The sequence below is a fragment of the Petaurus breviceps genome, unplaced genomic scaffold (genome assembly GCF_028583685.1).
Source record: "Petaurus breviceps papuanus isolate PSGF00001 unplaced genomic scaffold, PetGlider_PUasm1.0 90842, whole genome shotgun sequence".
Lineage (NCBI taxonomy): Eukaryota > Metazoa > Chordata > Mammalia > Diprotodontia > Petauridae > Petaurus > Petaurus breviceps.
Genome location: NW_027187358.1, coordinates 407,404 through 425,057, shown reverse-complemented (window position 1 = coordinate 425,057; position 17,654 = coordinate 407,404). Strand labels below are relative to the sequence as shown.

The 17,654-nt window shown below is 40.0% G+C and overlaps 1 protein-coding gene across 1 annotated transcript in view; it reads right to left on the bottom strand.

Annotated features, from left to right (window-relative positions):
* Positions 1-15,602, bottom strand: part of TMEM178A (transmembrane protein 178A) — an 84,861-nt gene extending 69,259 nt beyond the window's left edge. Inside the window, exon 1 of the mRNA XM_069071575.1 lies at positions 15,030-15,602. Coding sequence (XP_068927676.1) covers positions 15,030-15,549 — 520 coding nt within the window. The 5' untranslated portion in view covers positions 15,550-15,602. The remainder of the gene's footprint in view (positions 1-15,029) is intronic.
* Positions 15,603-17,654: the final 2,052 nt, after the last annotated feature.

The window sequence follows — 17,654 nt, the reverse complement described above, 5'->3', positions numbered from 1 at the left end:
CCTGGAGCTGACATCTCTGTTGGAATTTTTGTATCTGTTTTTCCACAATGTCAGGAACACTATCAAAACTCACAACATCACAATAATAGCTGCTGATAAATAGTCAAAAGGTTTTTTTGTCTTGTATGTTTTCATGATCTTCTTTTTTTCCCAAATTTTTTTCTGCAGAGGAGAAAAGTCAATGTGTTCCCAGAAGCTTCACTTTAGTCTTCACTACTTTTATTCCCCTCTCTTTGGTTCAATTTTTCATTTTAGTTTTTCAACATGTTAGTTTGTCTGTTTTCAAATCTACTCCCTTTGTCTGACAGTCAAGCTGAGTGTAGGCACTTAAGTAGGCACAATGCAGCACCAGTCAGTAGGCACTGACACCAGGAGTAAAGGAAGGTTAAACCACTTGAAATGAGCCATTCTCAGGTACAAGGGACTCTGAGTGCACGAACCACCTTCCAATTTCACTCACACTCTATTACCGCAGGACTCACAATTATGTTTTTATTGCTATTTGTCTTCTGCAAGACACAACTTCACCGGGAAAGCTTTTTCACACTTTGAAAACTACGTGACACTTGATCGATTCTCTTGTTTTAACAATGAGGAGAACATTCAGTGGATGTTGTAATGGGCATCAAAAGACCACAGTCATGTCACAGTTTAGAGCAAGTATTTTCTGGAATTGTAAGACCTACAGAAATTGTACTGCACCCACAAAATACATGCTGGTATTATCCATATTTACTAATAACAGTCTCTTGTTCTGCTTTTGACATCTACAAGTTTTCTGGCCAAAATATCAGTAAATTAAAATGAATTCTTATATATTGGAGTATAAACATTTGTACTTTTCAGTGTCAGCATTTATTAAGCACCTACTATGTGCCCCCACACTGTGCTAATCACTCAAAGAAAGGTCACAAAAAATAATCATCCAAAAATACTTTGGTATTGAGTATTTACTCAAGCAAACATTTATGTTCATCCACAAATATAAAATCCTTAAAAAATTAAAGAAAAAGGGAATAGAAAGAAGATAATATATGTATATGTGTATACACATGTATGTATATACACATATACACACATGTGCATATATACACGTGTGTATACACATACATGCATGCATACACACATGCATGCATACACACACATATATATAACTAGGGGAGGTAGGGATGGTTTTCCTGATACTTTTGTCTCTATGTGTGTTCTTATTTTCATCACCAATTTGTAGCTACATTTTTACCTTGTAGCATAGTCACCTGTGGGCAGGTAGGTGGCACAGTAGATAGAGCACTGGGCTTGGAATGAGGAATATTTATCCTCATGAGTTCAAATCCAATCTCAGACACTCACTAACTGTGTGACCCTGGGCAAGTCACTTAACCCTGTTTGCCTCAGTTTCCTGTAGGAAATGGCAAACCACTCTGATATCTTTGTCAAGAAAACCCCAACTGAGGTCATGAAGAGTCAGACATGACTGAACATATAAAAACAATGGCATAAATTCTATATGTAAAGTTTCCCAATTATGTTACTAGATTTTTCCCCCTCCCCTTTTTTTTTCCTTTAGGAGTGGCACAGACCTATAATTTTGTTGGTGAGGAGAACTCCCAGTGTGGAACTCCCTCTGTAACTTGTAGTCTTAAAAAGGTTCCTGAGAATGATTTGTCCATGGTCACAAAGCCAGTAAGCACCAGAAGGAACAGAACTTGAACCTGGGTCTTCATGACTCCAAGGTTGGCCCCTCTGCTGCCTCTCAAATGGGGCATAGAAGGCAGACAGAAGAACATGTCATGCTCCTTTCGTTCTCAGAAGAAATTATCATGTCCCTTTGGGTCTCAAGGGAATAATTTGAACTGACTGGTTGTTTCTAAAGAACTCTCAGTCATATTGGGAAATATTCAATACATTTACACAGATAAGTCCAATCTGTTCTGGGTAATTCCTGATAACTGATGCTAAAATGCAGTTTGTGCAATTCTCCTCTTTTTCATAACACTATTGTTTGGTCTGCAATCCGCTCAGCTGGCTTCGTTACAAGGAAGATGGAGCACAGCGAGTAGATTCCTGATATTCAGCAGGAAACAAAGCCTGTCAGCTTTAGACAGCCTCAGCCTCTCATGCTCCAAGAAGTTCAGTTAAATCTTGCATTAAAGCAGATTAATCACCACAATCATTTTCAAGCATGGGAATTCACGAGGTGAAAACAAAGGGGAACTGAACTCATGAGTTTCCAGCTTGGGGAAGATAATCAATTTCTCAATACAAATGCCTTTGTTATGATAAGAATCACTACAATCAGGAAGGCAAAGCATTAGAGGATAGTGATGGTGGGTTCCTTCAGCTAATAGGGGAGAAACAAGAAAGTAAGCCTAGTTTACCCAGTCACAGTCACATTTCTCGAATTATTGGAATAATTGAGACGGGAAAAAAGTTGGGGCCCAAATGAGTCAAAACTGACATTCACATTGCTTCCCTTGACAACTTTAGTGCCAGTCTTCTATTTCAGTTTTGATAATGAAGATCTGACTTTTTATTTTGTCTGTTTGGATGATTTCATTCACCTCTCTCTATTACAGGTTAGCAATTTAATACCAACAATAATAATACTGACATTTATGTAGTGCTTGCTATATGCCAAGGACTATGCTAAGCACTTTAAAATTATTAACACAATCGTAAGTAGTTCCTTGGGACACTGAGAGATGTCACCCAGCTAATTCTTCATCAATGATAATAATAATTGCTAGAATTTAAAGAACCTTAAAGTTTACTAAGTGCTTGGTCTGTGTTATCTCCTCTGATTCTCAGAACCAATGAAATAGGTTCTTTTGTCATCCTTATTTTATGAATGAAAAACTGAGTCTTAGAGAGATTAAGTGACATTGTCACACAGCAAGTAAATGTCTGAGGCTAAATTTGAACTCAGATCTCTCTGACTTAAAGTCCAGCACTCTAGCCACCACTCTACCTAGTTGCTTCAAGTCCAAGTCTTATAGATTCAAAGAATTCCCTGTTATCCACAACTCAATGATGCTTCTCTCTATTTTAAATAGGACCCTACTGTAATTTGAAAAGTTTCTGCCTCTCCAAAGTTTGTTTCTTACTACAATAAAGAGTACCTGAAATTATAAAGTCTGTCTTATGGGATTTAATATATTTTGAGCTGTGAAATCTTATGGATTTAAGATATTTTGAGCTATGAAAAAGCCAAAAACAGCAGCTAAGAAAAACCATATGAATCGAATCAATCTATGATGTAGGAAACACTCTTTCCCCTCAATGCTAAATGCTATCTAGAAAGCAAAAAAACAAAAATGAAATGTCAGTGATTCTGGTGACTATGATTACACAATCACTTGAAGCAATTTCTATTTTTTTTTATTTAAAGCCTAATTTGAGATTTCAGTTCCTCTGTGAAAAAAAGAACTGAAGAAATGCTTGTATTATACTTATTTTGTGCATAATGCCCAGCGCTTAGAACAGTGCCTCGTGCACTGTGTGCTTAACAAACATTGATTCATTGACTGTTCAAGATAATTTAGAAAATAAGAAATTCCTTACTTTGTTAACTTCACAAATGTATTAAAACACCCAATTTTGTGTATTTTCAGCCTCAACTAAAAGCAGTTCAGATGAAACTATACACCCAGATAAGATATATTTTAGTTAAAAGAATCTATGTCATACAAATTGTCAGATGTTCAGTGAAAAATACTTACTTTCAATACTTCATATAATGTCAGACAAATTAGTGTGCCTGAGTCTCACTTAGTCATAGAATCTTAGAGATGTAATGTGCTATGGACATCATCTAGTCTAAGCCATACCTGAGTAAGAATCTCTTCTGTAATCACCTAACAAGTAATCATCCAATCTTTGCTTGAAGACCTCCAATGAGAGAGAATCCATTATTTGCCAAGGCAACCCATTCCACTCTTAAATAGGTCTAATTGTTTGGCAATTTTTCCTTTACGTCCAACCTAAATATGCAGGGAAACCAAAATAGACTATTTCTAATAGCTCTAGCAAGAGGAAATGAGGGCCTGAATTAAGGTAGGAGCTCTGTGAATTGAAAAAAGGGGACAGAGGTCACAGATGAAAAAAATAGTAAGTTCAACTAGATGAGGCAGGTTTATCCGTCAGTATCTTTCCTAAAATGTGGTGCTCAAAGCCAAACACAATAATCCAAATAGAACCTGATCAAGACAGAAGACAGCAAGACAATTGCTACCTTCCTAACCCTGGAGACTGCACTTTTCTTAAAAGAGTATAAAGGGGTGTCATGTTACTGTACTAAATTGTGTTGAGCTTGCCTTTCCATAAAACCCCCAAGATCTCTTTTGGATGACTTGTTATCTAGTCATGCCTCTACTATCTTGCCCTGGTGAAGGTGATTGTTTTAGCCTAAGTGTTGTTTTAGCTCAAGACTTTACATTTATCCCCACTTTATTTTAATTTGCTTATAACTGAATCTAAAATGTAATTTGTGCTATTCTTCTCTTCTTCACTTTCTAATACATCCTCTGTTGGGTACATCCATGACATTATTGTTTGGTCTGCAATCAGTTCATCTGATGGATGACAAGGATTAAGTTTAACTTTTTCCCTAGCTAAGACACATTGGATATGACTCTGGCATTCAATGGGATAGTATTAGCAGCTACCTTTCAAAATCAGTACTGGGATACTCCAATGATCTGTGGTCTCCTTGATATAGAAAGCCCCACCACCAATGCACAATATAACCTATACAGACCTCAGTTCTGAGTAACTATTGTCCATATCCACTCAGAAATCTGTCCCCATAAGATATTCGCACAGTGTGGTGGAACCTTCCTCCCATTATCTTGACATTGTCTAGAAACTGTAGGAGGCTATCTATTAGTTATTTCTAGTTCTTGCTACACATATAGCCCATCTTTTTGTTTTTCCTGGCTGTGCACTCCTCTAATGACATTCTTTACCCTGTTTCTCCTCTTCATTTAGGATGTGTGAAAGCTGTCAAGGAAAGAGGGAAGAAGTTCAAAGAAAGAAGAAAGGGACCCATATGTATGAAAATACTAATAATAGCTCTTTTTGTGGTGGCAAAGAATTAAGGGATGCCCATCAAATGGAGAATGGCTGACTGAACAAGTTATGGCAAATGAATGAGATAGAATACTATGGTGATATAAGAAATGATGACAATTTCAGAGAAACCTGGGAAGACTCATATGAACTGGTGCAAAGTGAAATGCATAGAACCAGAGAACAATTTATATAATAACATTGAAATTGTAAAAATAATCAATGTTGTTGTATTTCTTGGCCTACAGCTCCATAAAATCATGCAAAGAATGATTTTTAATGGGTCTTCCATGATATTCAGTGAAGCACATTTCCCTTTCAACAGAGAGTTGGTTGGCTATAGGTACAGAATGAGATGTGTGTCGTGAGACATGGCCAATATATGGGTTTGTTTTGCTTATTATACTTCTTTGAATTAAAGGAGAATTCAAGTGGTTGGGGGGGGGCATCATTGAAAGTGATAACTATGTTTAAAAATAGGAGTGGGTTGATTACTTGAGGATTTTAAGCTAGTAGGCGAACATTATCCTTCTGAATATGAACCATACATACATAGAATGAGGTTTGCCCGAATTCCCCAAGTAATCAACTCCATCTTTACATTATGTGTTTTCTTTTTTTAAAAAATCAGTAAAATATTGATTAAATGAGAGTCTTTGCATCAGGAAAAAGCTCATTAAAAGTCCTGTAGCATTTCCCAAAGGCAAATGCTCTCCTCTTCCTGTTCAATTCTGGGCCCAGCTCATTGTCCAATTGCTCTGTATATCCAATATGTATTATACCCCTAGACAAGCTTTCAGGCTTGTCCATCCAATCACATATTAAAGTCTGTACAGCAAACATTCTCATACACTTGATTTTTCCTGTGATGATAATCAAGTCAAATTCATTTGAGTGATTATAGATCTAATTTAGGAGGTCCTGCAATGTTCCAGGACTTGATGCCAGCAGCACAATGTCATCAGCAGACAGCAGCATCTGAAGGATTTCACCATCTATAGGGAATCCCTCTTTGATTTGGGCTCCATTCTGGGCCCCCATGACAGTGGTGAACACCTTAGGTGAACATCTGTCTCCCTATTTTATGCCTCACTTCATAGAATAATCAATGTGTCATCGAACAAAGTTCCCTCTGTTGTTACATCTTTCAAGGACTCTTGTATGCTTTTTGACATTTATTTATGTGTCAAGACTAAGTCTGGCTGTCCTGCACAGACTATTAATTTCATAGAGAATAAACAGCAGGGGAAACAGATAAATCATTAGTAGAATGAAAAGAAAATCATGTAAACTCTTACAAATCTCTCCCCCTCTGCCCCTTATATAAAAACAACAGAACTTTTAAAGGTTTATATATCCTAACTTATATAGATTTATCTCATGATTATAAAGTAGTTGTGAAACCACTAGTATTGCAAGTATTTGAGTAAAACATTCAAACACAAATAATTTACACAGTTATAGATCACCTATTCAGTATTTTAAGCTTTAATTTCTGATATTACATATACATCAGCAGGACAAAAAAACAGAACACTGATTTTCCTTTAGCTTATGAGGTATGCTAAATGGCATCACATTTTGGTCTGTATAAATAAGATAGAGAGATATTATATATGAATATATAAAGTATGTTTACATACATATGTCTACATATATGTATATAAATGTTGATAGACTATACTTATCATTTTTAGTTAAATGTAAGAAATTAAAGTTAAGTAATTTTAATGTTATTTCAATGATTCAATTTCCTCTTCAGATTTTTTCCTTTTAAAATTCTTCAACCTTTTGTTTTTAGTAATACATTAAAAAATGCTATCAAGTGTTGATTTGCCAAACATATTTGCCTCCAAATAATGAAGCATTATCAACATATTTTCTTAACTGAATTTATCTCTAATTGTTCACCTGTCTACACATTGATTTGATTGAAATTAAGGAGTTATTGGACTATGGATTGCCCACTCCTCAACCAGGACTGGTATTTTGACACTTCATAATCCATCCTCTATTCATTCACCTTTATTATTAAAAGGCCCACTCCTGAGAAAAAGCCTTAATCAACAACTGTCCTTCCTCGACATCCCCACACTTACTTTGGCCATATGACAATGTCCCTGAAAGAACTTAACCTGTATTCCCCAAACTCCCTTTCTTATATTCCCCAAACTGCCATCTTACAAACTTTATTGAAGATCCCCATTAAGGACATCCCCATCAACAACAGAAGGTGTTTGGAGACTTTGAGCTGTCAATTTTGCTCTAAATCTTAGCAATTTAGGTTCAGATCCTCAAATTCACCACCGACCTATGCAAGAAGACTAGGAATAGGTATTGAAGAAACAATTCCTGGCTTTGGTCAATAAAAACCCAGTGCCTAGTCAGTGCTTATACTACCTGGGACATCAAACAAAACGCACCAGCTATTGCTGTAAAAAAGCAATTTTTCAAGAATTTGAACTGAATTACTAGAAAGAATTCTTCCGTTGCTCTCTGGGCTACCCCAATGCTTTTCCATTCAGTTTTGGGCAGGACATTTTAGGAGAGGCATTGATGAACTAAAAGGTGTCCAGAGGAGGGCCATGGATGGGGAGAGCTTTAGAAGCCATACGGCTTTGTTACTTCAATGATCTCATCAGTAGATATTGCAATCCACCCACGAATTCTCATCCTGTGTGGTTTGTGTACATTCTTACTACTAGAAGGAGAGTACAAACCAATTAAAAACCCTGTCGTATAGAAAATCATCAAAGGAACTGGGGTCCTTTAGCCTGAGGGAGACCAAGGGGAGAGACAGGGGAGAGATGTCTTCAAGAATTTGAAAGTATGTCATAAAGAAGAGAAAATAGACTTAGTCTATGTTGTTCCAGATTAGGGATTCTTACATGCATTATGTCATGGACCTCTTTGATGACAGTCTGGGGAAGACTCTGAAACCCTTCTCAAAAGAATTTTTTAAATGCATAAAATAAAATGCTCAAGATTACAAAGGAAATCAGTCATATTGAAATAAAGATATAATTTTGCTCCCATCCAAATTTATAGACTCCATGAAATCTATCCATGGACTCCTATCCCAGATTAAGGAACTTTGTTTTTAAAGGCAAAATAAAAAATGACAAGGTATTGGATTTAACTGTCCCAGAGTGTTGCAACTACTTTGGGAACTAGAAACTTTCCCAAAAAGCAGATTTGCCCTGAAAGCAAGAGGTCTTTAGTGCAGGTACATCTGAACTGACATGAGGCTCCCTTGAAAGGAGATGAATCAGGATAAACAATCATGGATGCCCCTGGAAGCAGGGAAGGTAATGGAAAAGGCAGGCAAGGCTATGACTAAGAAGAGCAGTGGGTCTGAGGTGTCATGATCTTCAGGCCATGACAGGAGGAGGATCAAGGATGATACTATAGGAATCTGTCATCCAGACTTGGCACATCCAGGTCATGAAAATCTCCTGTGACTCTTCCTAGTTCTAGGGGAAAGATGCCATAGTACTTCATCCTCTATACCAGGGCAACTCAGTAATGTAGGCTGACATGACACCCTAATAGCTCCCAGGACAATTTTACTTACAACAGTTATCCATATATACTGGGGCAACCCACCTGCAAGGGCAGCAATGAAGCAGGTTTCCATGGCTTTTATAGGGAAGACAAGGTTCTCACTTAGGTACATATAATTTGTTTTATATCATGGATGTCAAAGGCAGAGAGATACTAAGGACTGGTTGGTGAAGTCTGCTTGAACACAGCATTGGTCATGGAAATTTCCAACACTGAGATCACCAGATAGAGACATTTCCAGTAAAAGGGACAGGGATGTTATATAGTAAAAGGAAGGACATATAGGGCAGAGACAACATGTGACAGGAAAGCCTTACGTAATGTAGGGAGACAAAACGTAAAATGAATGAAAACAAATAAACAAAAAATAACAACAGAGGTTTAGACTATCATATCAACTCCATATAACAAAGAACTTTTAGACATCAAGAGTTGTCCAAAATCAAAACAGGTTGTCTTGTAAAATAGTGATTTCCTCATTACTAGAGTTACAAGAAGAGACTATATGTACCATCTACTAGAGATGTTGAACAAGACATTTCCTCATCACTGAGTAGTAAGTTGAACTAGAAGTCTCCAATCCTATCTAACTCTTAGATTCTATATGTCTAGGAAGGAAAAAAAATGTTGAACAAGACATTTCCTCATCACTGAGTAGTAAGTTGAACTAGAAGTCTCCAATCCTATCTAACTCTAAGATTCTATATGTCTAGGAAGGAAAAAAACAAGCATTTATTAAGTACCTACTGAGAAAATAAAATTGATATTGTCTGCATTTTTGTAATTGATTCTATTTTGTTATGAATTTCATTCTGTGTCACTGCTGACATTTTTGTAACTAAGTCATGTTTCATTTATCTCAGAGTTAAGTTTGGAAATTCAGCTTTCTTGTAAATCATTCATTGTCTCTGAGTTAAGTTTTGAAGTTTACTGATCACTGTTCTATTCTTGCCTCAAGGAAATTTGTTGTCCTTGAAGGATGCAGGTGGATGATAGGGAGTTTGATCTGTTATCCAAGATAGTCTGGTCCATTATTGCTAAACTGTCCTTCTAGGTGGACTCAAAAAGTAAACATTTCTTAGCAACAGGATGGAATGAGGAGTTGTTGCTAGACCCTCATTCCCAATTTCCAGTCAATCATACTGTTCCCTAAACCTATGATACTACAAGCTATGTAACAAACAAAAATATTGTTTTCCCCATCTTTGCTGCTGCCTTCTTTTTTCCTTTCTTTCTTGGATGCTCCTCCTTTTATCTATAAAAATTATTTACCTGCCCTTATTCTGGGTGTTTTGGCTTGCTGGGGAGCTGAGAAACCTTTTTGATTGGTAACTGCTAACTGTATCAATAAATTGATGTGCCTGGAATTTTGTGCCTCAGTTTACCTTAATTTCAATCATGAATTACTATGTGCCAAACATTGTTCTGAGCACTTTATAAATTTTTCTCATTTGATTTTCACAACAATACTGGGAGGTAGGTGCCCTTATCATCCCTATTTTACAGTTGAAAACACTGGGGCAAACAGAAGTACCCAAGGTCACAAAGCTAGTAAATGTTTGAGACTGGATTTGAACTCAGGTCTTCCTGACTCCAGGCCCAATGTTCCAATCATGGCATTACCTAGCTGTTGTTTTTTAAAATTTCTTCTAATAGAAGTTCAGTGCTTTCAATAATTTAATAAATAAAATAGGTTAAGAATGTTTTGGTTTATATATTATATAAATATGTAATATACATTTTATTAATATGTATAGATTATGTTATAGATTATATATAAATATATAATATGATGAATGTGTTTGTATATATAAATACATGTGTATAAATATACATACATATATATTTAGAGAACATAGAAGACAACATACAATAAACCTCTGGAAAGAGAACCAGGAATCACTAAATTCCACTTCCTTTTTTTGCCCTCTAGAATTTTGAGAAATTTGTTATTGCTTTCTTTCTGTATACTATAAAAAATATGTTGGCAAAAGTGTTCTTGTTCATTAGCTTCCTGAGACACATTGCTCGACACAATGTCCCTTTGGCTTATCCTTCCCAAAGAGCAATCTGCTGAAGACCTAGCTCATTTTGTGTATACCTGTTTTGGAACAGGCCCAGGAGTTCTTACTTCACACAGTATCATCATTGACCCCAATAGTCCTTCTGTCGTGGATTGAAAATCATGACATGCAAGACTGGCTATATTCTTGTTTCTAATCCATTCCAAAACACAGGACATATGAGATGTTTGAACTAATACCTACAATTTACTTGGAAGTCCACATGCACTCTAAGGTCAGTCTGGTATGCTCTGCTAATCTTTGTCTTTAGAATGAGTCTAGATCCCCAGGAATTACCAAGATATATTTACATTGAGAGTTCATCATCTGAGCAGAATTTTAGTTCCTAAACAGACTTTCTAATATTATTCTATGTAAGATTTCCCCAGGTGAGGTGAGTACTTTGGGATCTTTCTGCATGTGTTTTTTTATGAAGTAGATACGTACCACCACCCACATTTAACATATGAAAATGGAAATGGGATCTTAAGCCACTTATCAATTATCAAGAAATATTAGGAGAGGGGATGACTAGGTGGCACAGTGAATAGAGCACTGGAGTCAGGAGGACCTGAGTTCAAATCCGGCCTCAGACACAACACAAAAACTAGCCATGTGACCTTGGGCAAGTCACTTAACCCCAATTTCCAGGAAGGAAGGAAGGAAGGAAGGAAGGAAGGAAGGAAGGAAGGAAGGAAGGAAGGAAGGAAGGAAGGAAGGAAGGAAGGAAGGAAGGAAGGAAAGAAAGAGAAAGAAAGCTACATAGCATCTATTAATGACAAACAGCAAAAATTAAAAGTGAAAATCCTTACTTCATATTAGTGAAAAAGGCCTCAGCCTAAACAAAATACATTGAATCTAACATTATTATTCATTGAATTTTAAAGCTAAAAGGTGTTTTATCCATTACCTAGTTTAACCCCCTTTTCTAGAAGATGTGGTTACTCAAGCCCAGAGAGTTCAATTGACTTATCCAAGGTCACCCATTTGATTTATGACAGAACTGAGCTGGGGAGATCAAACCAGATTCTTTTCTTTCCCCTAAAGTTTCCATTCCTTTATTCTGGGTGGGGGAAGGAGGAAGGCAGTTACAGTCAAGTTACTTGCCTAGGGTCACACAGCTTGTAAGTGCCTGAAGCTGGATTTGGAGTCAGGAGGACCTGAGTTCATTCCGTTTTTAATGAAACTAAGGTGTGACAATATATTCCACCAATGACTCACGATTACTTCTAGAATAAAATACAAATTCCTTGGACATATATTTATCACACTTCATAATCAAATTCCAAACTACCTGTAGAGCTTTATGACATTCATATTTATTCCCTTTTGTATATTCTGTGTTCCAAACTGGACTAGTAGTTATCACTTGAACTCAATTTTTTTTTGTCTCTGCACATTTTACATGCTGTCTCTGATGCCTTGAATACAGCCCATCCTTGCCTCTGCCTCCCAGAATTATCTTCCTCTGAGACTGTTATCTCCTGATCTTACCAGTTATTAGTGATCTCTTCCTCCTCAAATTACCTTGAATTTATTTATCTGTACACAGGCTGAACACCCCGACCCACATAGAATATAACTTCCTTGGGGCCCAGAACTGTCTCCATTTAGACTGTATTTCCAGCACCCAGCATAGGGCTTGTTACTTAGTGGGTGCTACAAACACCTTGGCGTCCTCCTCCACCACAATGGCTTCCCTTGGAACTAACATTACAAAAATACAATTTTACAAGGCATCAAATATTAGTCCAGTGAGGGTCTTTAGCTCTGATCTACTACAATTATCACATTTCACAGATGAAAAGGCTGGGACCCAGAGAGGTTAAGTAATTTGACCAAACTCACAGTAAGTTGGTGCCAGAGCCAAGATGATCCCTCTCATCTCTTTACACACAATACACAGAATTATTTGGATACCATCAATATGATAGAGCCTACATAATTTTGACTCAAAAACAATCTAAATGTATCCAGTCATATCAAATGGATTCATATCTGGAAAACTCTGGGTGCTTTTGCTAGCATAAATGAACTGCTTTGTAATATCATTGAGCTCTCCATCACTGGAAGATGGATGACCATCTGTCAGTGATGTTAGTAGATGGGATTCCTCCTGTAAATTGGATTAGATGAGCTCTGAGTTCCCTTCTAAAATTCTATGATCTCAGTGTGCTAATCCAATTCAGTTTTGCAAGGATCCATTCAGTACCTACTATGTGCAAGACTGGAAACATGGAGGCAAAAACAACTCCCTCTCCCTGAAGGAGTTTACTCTACTGGGTGAATACAACATTCATACAAATGTGTCAGTAGAAGACAATATAAAAGTAGAGAATGGCCAATAGGTGCCAACTGGTTTTGTATCTGAATGAAGCACAATACTTTTTAAAGTCTAATGGGGGGGGGGGGGTGGGAGAGGATATAACGATCCCTGGGGATATTCCTACTCACTCTATTTGGATCTGAACACTGCCCTACTATTATTCAGACATTAGTGAGGATATAACTTTCACACACACACACAGTCTAGAGCAGGATGGGGGGGGGGGGAGTGGAGTATAAGGAAATGCAGTACTTGCCATCTCTAGAGAAAGACTACCTAGCTTTTGCGACTGCTTTGTCTCAATGATGTTCTGTAACTGAGTGGACAAATACTCCAAACTACCTTTTTTCATGTTGTATACTCTGATCAGAATGAATTATGCAGCCTCTTCATGAGATGAAATCATATCTGGATGCTAGTGAGAAGGGGGGGACAGGTATACTTTCCAGAGGAGGTCTCAGACCTTCATGAAAAGAGTTGGAGTCTTTCCATGCACCAGCAGATTTTGATGGCAGCATCCAGCTGAGTTAGCTCTGGGAAAGGGGAAGTTGACATATTTGAGAAATGAGAAATGTGGCAACTTGCATCACTCTGAAGGCCAAAACATTATTAACTTCTTTCTATCCAATTTCATTTCGAGCAATAACTGGATATAAATCTGTTCAGTTGTTTATAAGTTAGACAAGGGGGCTGGAACATTAAAATGAACTGATTTCTGAGTGTTTCTACTTCTTTAATAGTGTACCAACAAGAAACGAGCTTTTTTATTTCCCAAAGCTCAGGAAAATGTTTCAATATTAAATGTGAGCGTGTAAAAATAAAAGGAACACACACCTACTAAAACAAAACGTTTACAGGAATGTGATTGCTGTGGAAACTTTTAAAGTACACCGACAGCTTCAGGCATCGAAGTAAGTGTTTCGAAGATTTTTAAATGAGCTTACTGCTACTATTTGAGTGAGTGCCCTCTACAAAAACAAAAACAAAATTTAACACGTCGGTGGCACACGATCAAAGAGAAGCATGTTCTGAAAAGAGAATGTGTTAATATTTAAAGTGTTGAAGTTCTACCTTGAAAGGGTTATGACTGCTTCTCTATCTTTAGCTCACCCTGGTGTGCCTAGGCACCGCAGTTGGCGTGGTGATTCATCAGAAAGCCTTAGGAAAGTAGGTGTTAGTATCTGCCATATGGACTGCTATAGCTTGCCTGCAACCAATGAATTGCGGGCGCTTTGGGGCTAAGCTGCAAATTCCTTGCATCTTGTACGTTGGCAGCCCTAACCTCTGTTTCTTTTGTATTATAGCTCTCCATTAGCTTCTGCTGGCTGCAATGAGTGCATCAGTTCAGACAGAACCCAATTCAGTACACAGACCAAGAGAATGCCGGTTTGTCCCCTCCGGGGTTTGCACCGCTTTTCATCCAAGAGAAAACCTATACTCTAAAAGCATTCGGAAGCAAAGCATAAGTTGTGGAAGAAGCCTAGTTGGAAGGGGTTTTTTGACAGTCACTAATGGAGTAGAGAGGTAGACAGACAAGGCGTACACATGCATACCGAGACAGACATGCACACAAAGACAGATAGGGAAGAGGAGAGTGAAAAAGAAGAGACAGGCAGCAAAAAGCAGGAACGAAAAAGAGGATTTAGGAGGCAAAAGCAGAGAGGGGAATATGAGGGAAGAAAAAAGAGGGAAAATGGGAAGAAAGAGAAAAGGAGCTGAGGAGTGCAGAAGAGGAGGGAAAGAAGCGAGAAAAGGGAGGACAGGTGGAAAGAATTCGAAGGAAAAGAGTGGGAGAAAGGGATGGTGAGCATGATCGTGACTTAGTGCCATGCCAAGGAGAGCTGGGGCCACGTCCCGCCTGCCCGTGCTCTCCCCCTGTCCAGAAGGAGTGTGCGCGCTGTCGGAGGGAGCTGTCCAAAGGGCCACCCACGAGCCTCCGGCTTCCCTCCTGCTCTTAGGGGCAGAGGGAGCCTAGAGCATCCCCCTCCCCCTTGGCGCTGTCCCCTCACCTTTGAGGATCAGGTTGTCAATGTCCCTATCGATGCCCAGGAAGTAGCACTTCCTCCAGAGGCCGGAGTAGGTGGCGAAGAGCGGGCGGCCGCACTCGGACTCCAGCACGCCGAGCCCCAACAGGGACCGCCAGTGTTCCAGCAGCAGCAGCTCGTCCTCCGGCCGCCCGGCGCCGCGGCCGCTGCCGCCGCTTTCACCGCTGCCGGGGCCGCCGGGGCCGCCAGTGCCTCCTCCCCCTCCTCCGGCCGCCGCTGCCTCAGGGGCCGCGGGGCTGCGCCAGCCTGGGAGCAGCTTGCGGCCGTGCGGGGACGAGTCCCGCAACGGCAGGTGGGACAGGGGCATGAGCCGGTTCTTCTGGTCCGGTGGGTCGGCTCCCGCGCGGCTCCGCTCGCAGCTCTCCTTGTGCCGCCGGGGGTCGGTCTCGTACCAGTGGTCGGTGAAGATGGCCGTGACGAGCAGCCCCAGAGAGCAGAGGCTCAGGCACAGGCTGAGCGCCGTGATGAGCGCCCGCGGCTCCATGGCTCGCCTCGCTTCCTGCCTGCCTCTAGTGCCTAGCCTCCCCTCGCGTCCGCGGCGGGGCCGGGCCGGGGCCGGGGCTGCAGCCGCCGCCGCGCCGACCGACGGGCTGGGCTCCGGCGCCGCCGCCGCCGCCGCTGCAGTTAGACACAATGCACTTTGCTTCCCTCTCGCCTCTCTCTCTCTCTCTCTCTCTCTCTCTCTCTCTCCCTCCCTCTTCTTCTCTCCCTCGTTCCCCACCCGCCCCCAATCTCGCTCCCACGGTCTCCCCTCCCTTCTCTTGGCTCCTCTCTCCCTCCCTCTCCCCTCTTCCTTATCTCTCTTTCCAACCTCACTCCCCACCCCTCCTCGTTTCCCCAAATCCAATCTCCCCTCCTCTTCTCTCCCACTTTCTCCTCCTTTCTCTTATCCCATTTCTCCCATTTCTTCTCCACCCCTCATCCTTCAGCTTGCCTGCCTCTTCGTCCCTCCCTTTTAATTCCTCTTTTCTTCACTTTTCTTTCTCCTTCAAATCTTTTCTCCCCAAGTCTTATCCCTCATGCTTATCTTCCACTCTCCCTTTCTCCTCTCCAATTCTTTTCCCCTCTCCTTTTCCTTTTCCCTCTCCTTTTCCTTTCTCTCCCCTTACTGCTTCCTTGTCTCCTTTCTCCCTTTCCTTAGTCTGTCATTAAGTCCCCATCTTTCCCTCGTGACCTCTAGTCCTCACCTCAGAAAACTACCTCAGAACAAATCCACCAACATCAGCCTCAGACTTGTCACTTGTCCAAGTCGATTTTGATCACTGCCCCCAGTGGCTTCCAGGATGCATCCAGTATTAAAGCCCCATCAGATTGGGTCTGCATAATATTTAATGCTTCAGTGCACTGTGTGCCATGTGGCGAGCTTCTTGTATCTCAGGCTTCTATGTGTTGCCTAGTGAACATTTCGAGTGCTCCCTCTGTTATGATATCTCTTTCCCTCTTCAGAGAAAGAGCACTTGTCTAGCTAAACCCTCCCTCATTCTGTTTCAGCTACTGTTCTGGAAGAAAAGTCGCTAAGGATCATTAAAAGTGTCTCTGGAGACTTACAAAGGCTTTGGGTCAGAGAGATCTCTTTGTTCTTCATTCAAGACGATTTGGGGCAGGCTTTCCACCAGCCTCCGACACTGGTCAGTCACCTCCTTCTTTTGCTTCAGTGAGCTTTCTCCAGGAATTTATAGATGAGTCCATAGGCTCAGTGAACACATGCAATGGGCATCTGCTCTGCAAAGTGATTATTACCAGAGAATGAAGAAAGCCTCTAGTAATAAATCAAAGTAATAATTTTCTTCAGCATGAGTTTCCATATGTACACTTTACATGAAGCAGTCAGTTTGGAGAAACACCATACACCACTGTCAATGAATAGAGCTAGGCTCACGTCTTTATACTTGGATCTCACAGGTTTAGGAGGGTGGTGGTGTATGTTTAGGTCAGGACTTATGATTTGAAGAAGGTCCCAGTGTGGAAATTCCCTTCACCAATTATCATTTACAATTGGTCTATAACTAATAATCTTAGAGAGTTGCCTGGAACCCTGGGAAGTTAAGTGACTTGTCTAGGGTCAGACCTGCCTTCCATCCACTATGTCAAGGTCCCTCTCTTATGTAGTTATAAATGTTAACTTTGTTAGGAGGCAGTCAGATGGCACAGTGGATAGAGCACTGGGCCTGAAATCAGGAATTTGTTGTTGTACAGTTGTGTCCAACTCTTTGTTACTTCATGGACCATACTGCCCATGGGGTTTTCTTGGCAAAGATACCAGAGCAGTTTGTCATTTCCTTCTCCAGTTGATTAAGGCAAACAGAAGTTAAATGACTTGCCCAGGGTCACAAAGCTGATAAGTATCTGAAGATGGATTTGAACTCAGGCCTTCCTGCCTTCAGTCCTTGTGCTCTATCCACTGAGGCACTTAGCTGAAGATAGGAATATCTGAGTTCATATCCAGCCTTAGATACTTACTAGCTATGTAAAATGTAGCTAAGTCTCTTAGCCTCAGTTTCCTCATCATCTGTAAAATGGAGCAATAATTTCTACCTCTCAGGGTTGCTGTAAGGATTAAATGCCACATGAATACTAGCTGTTTATTAT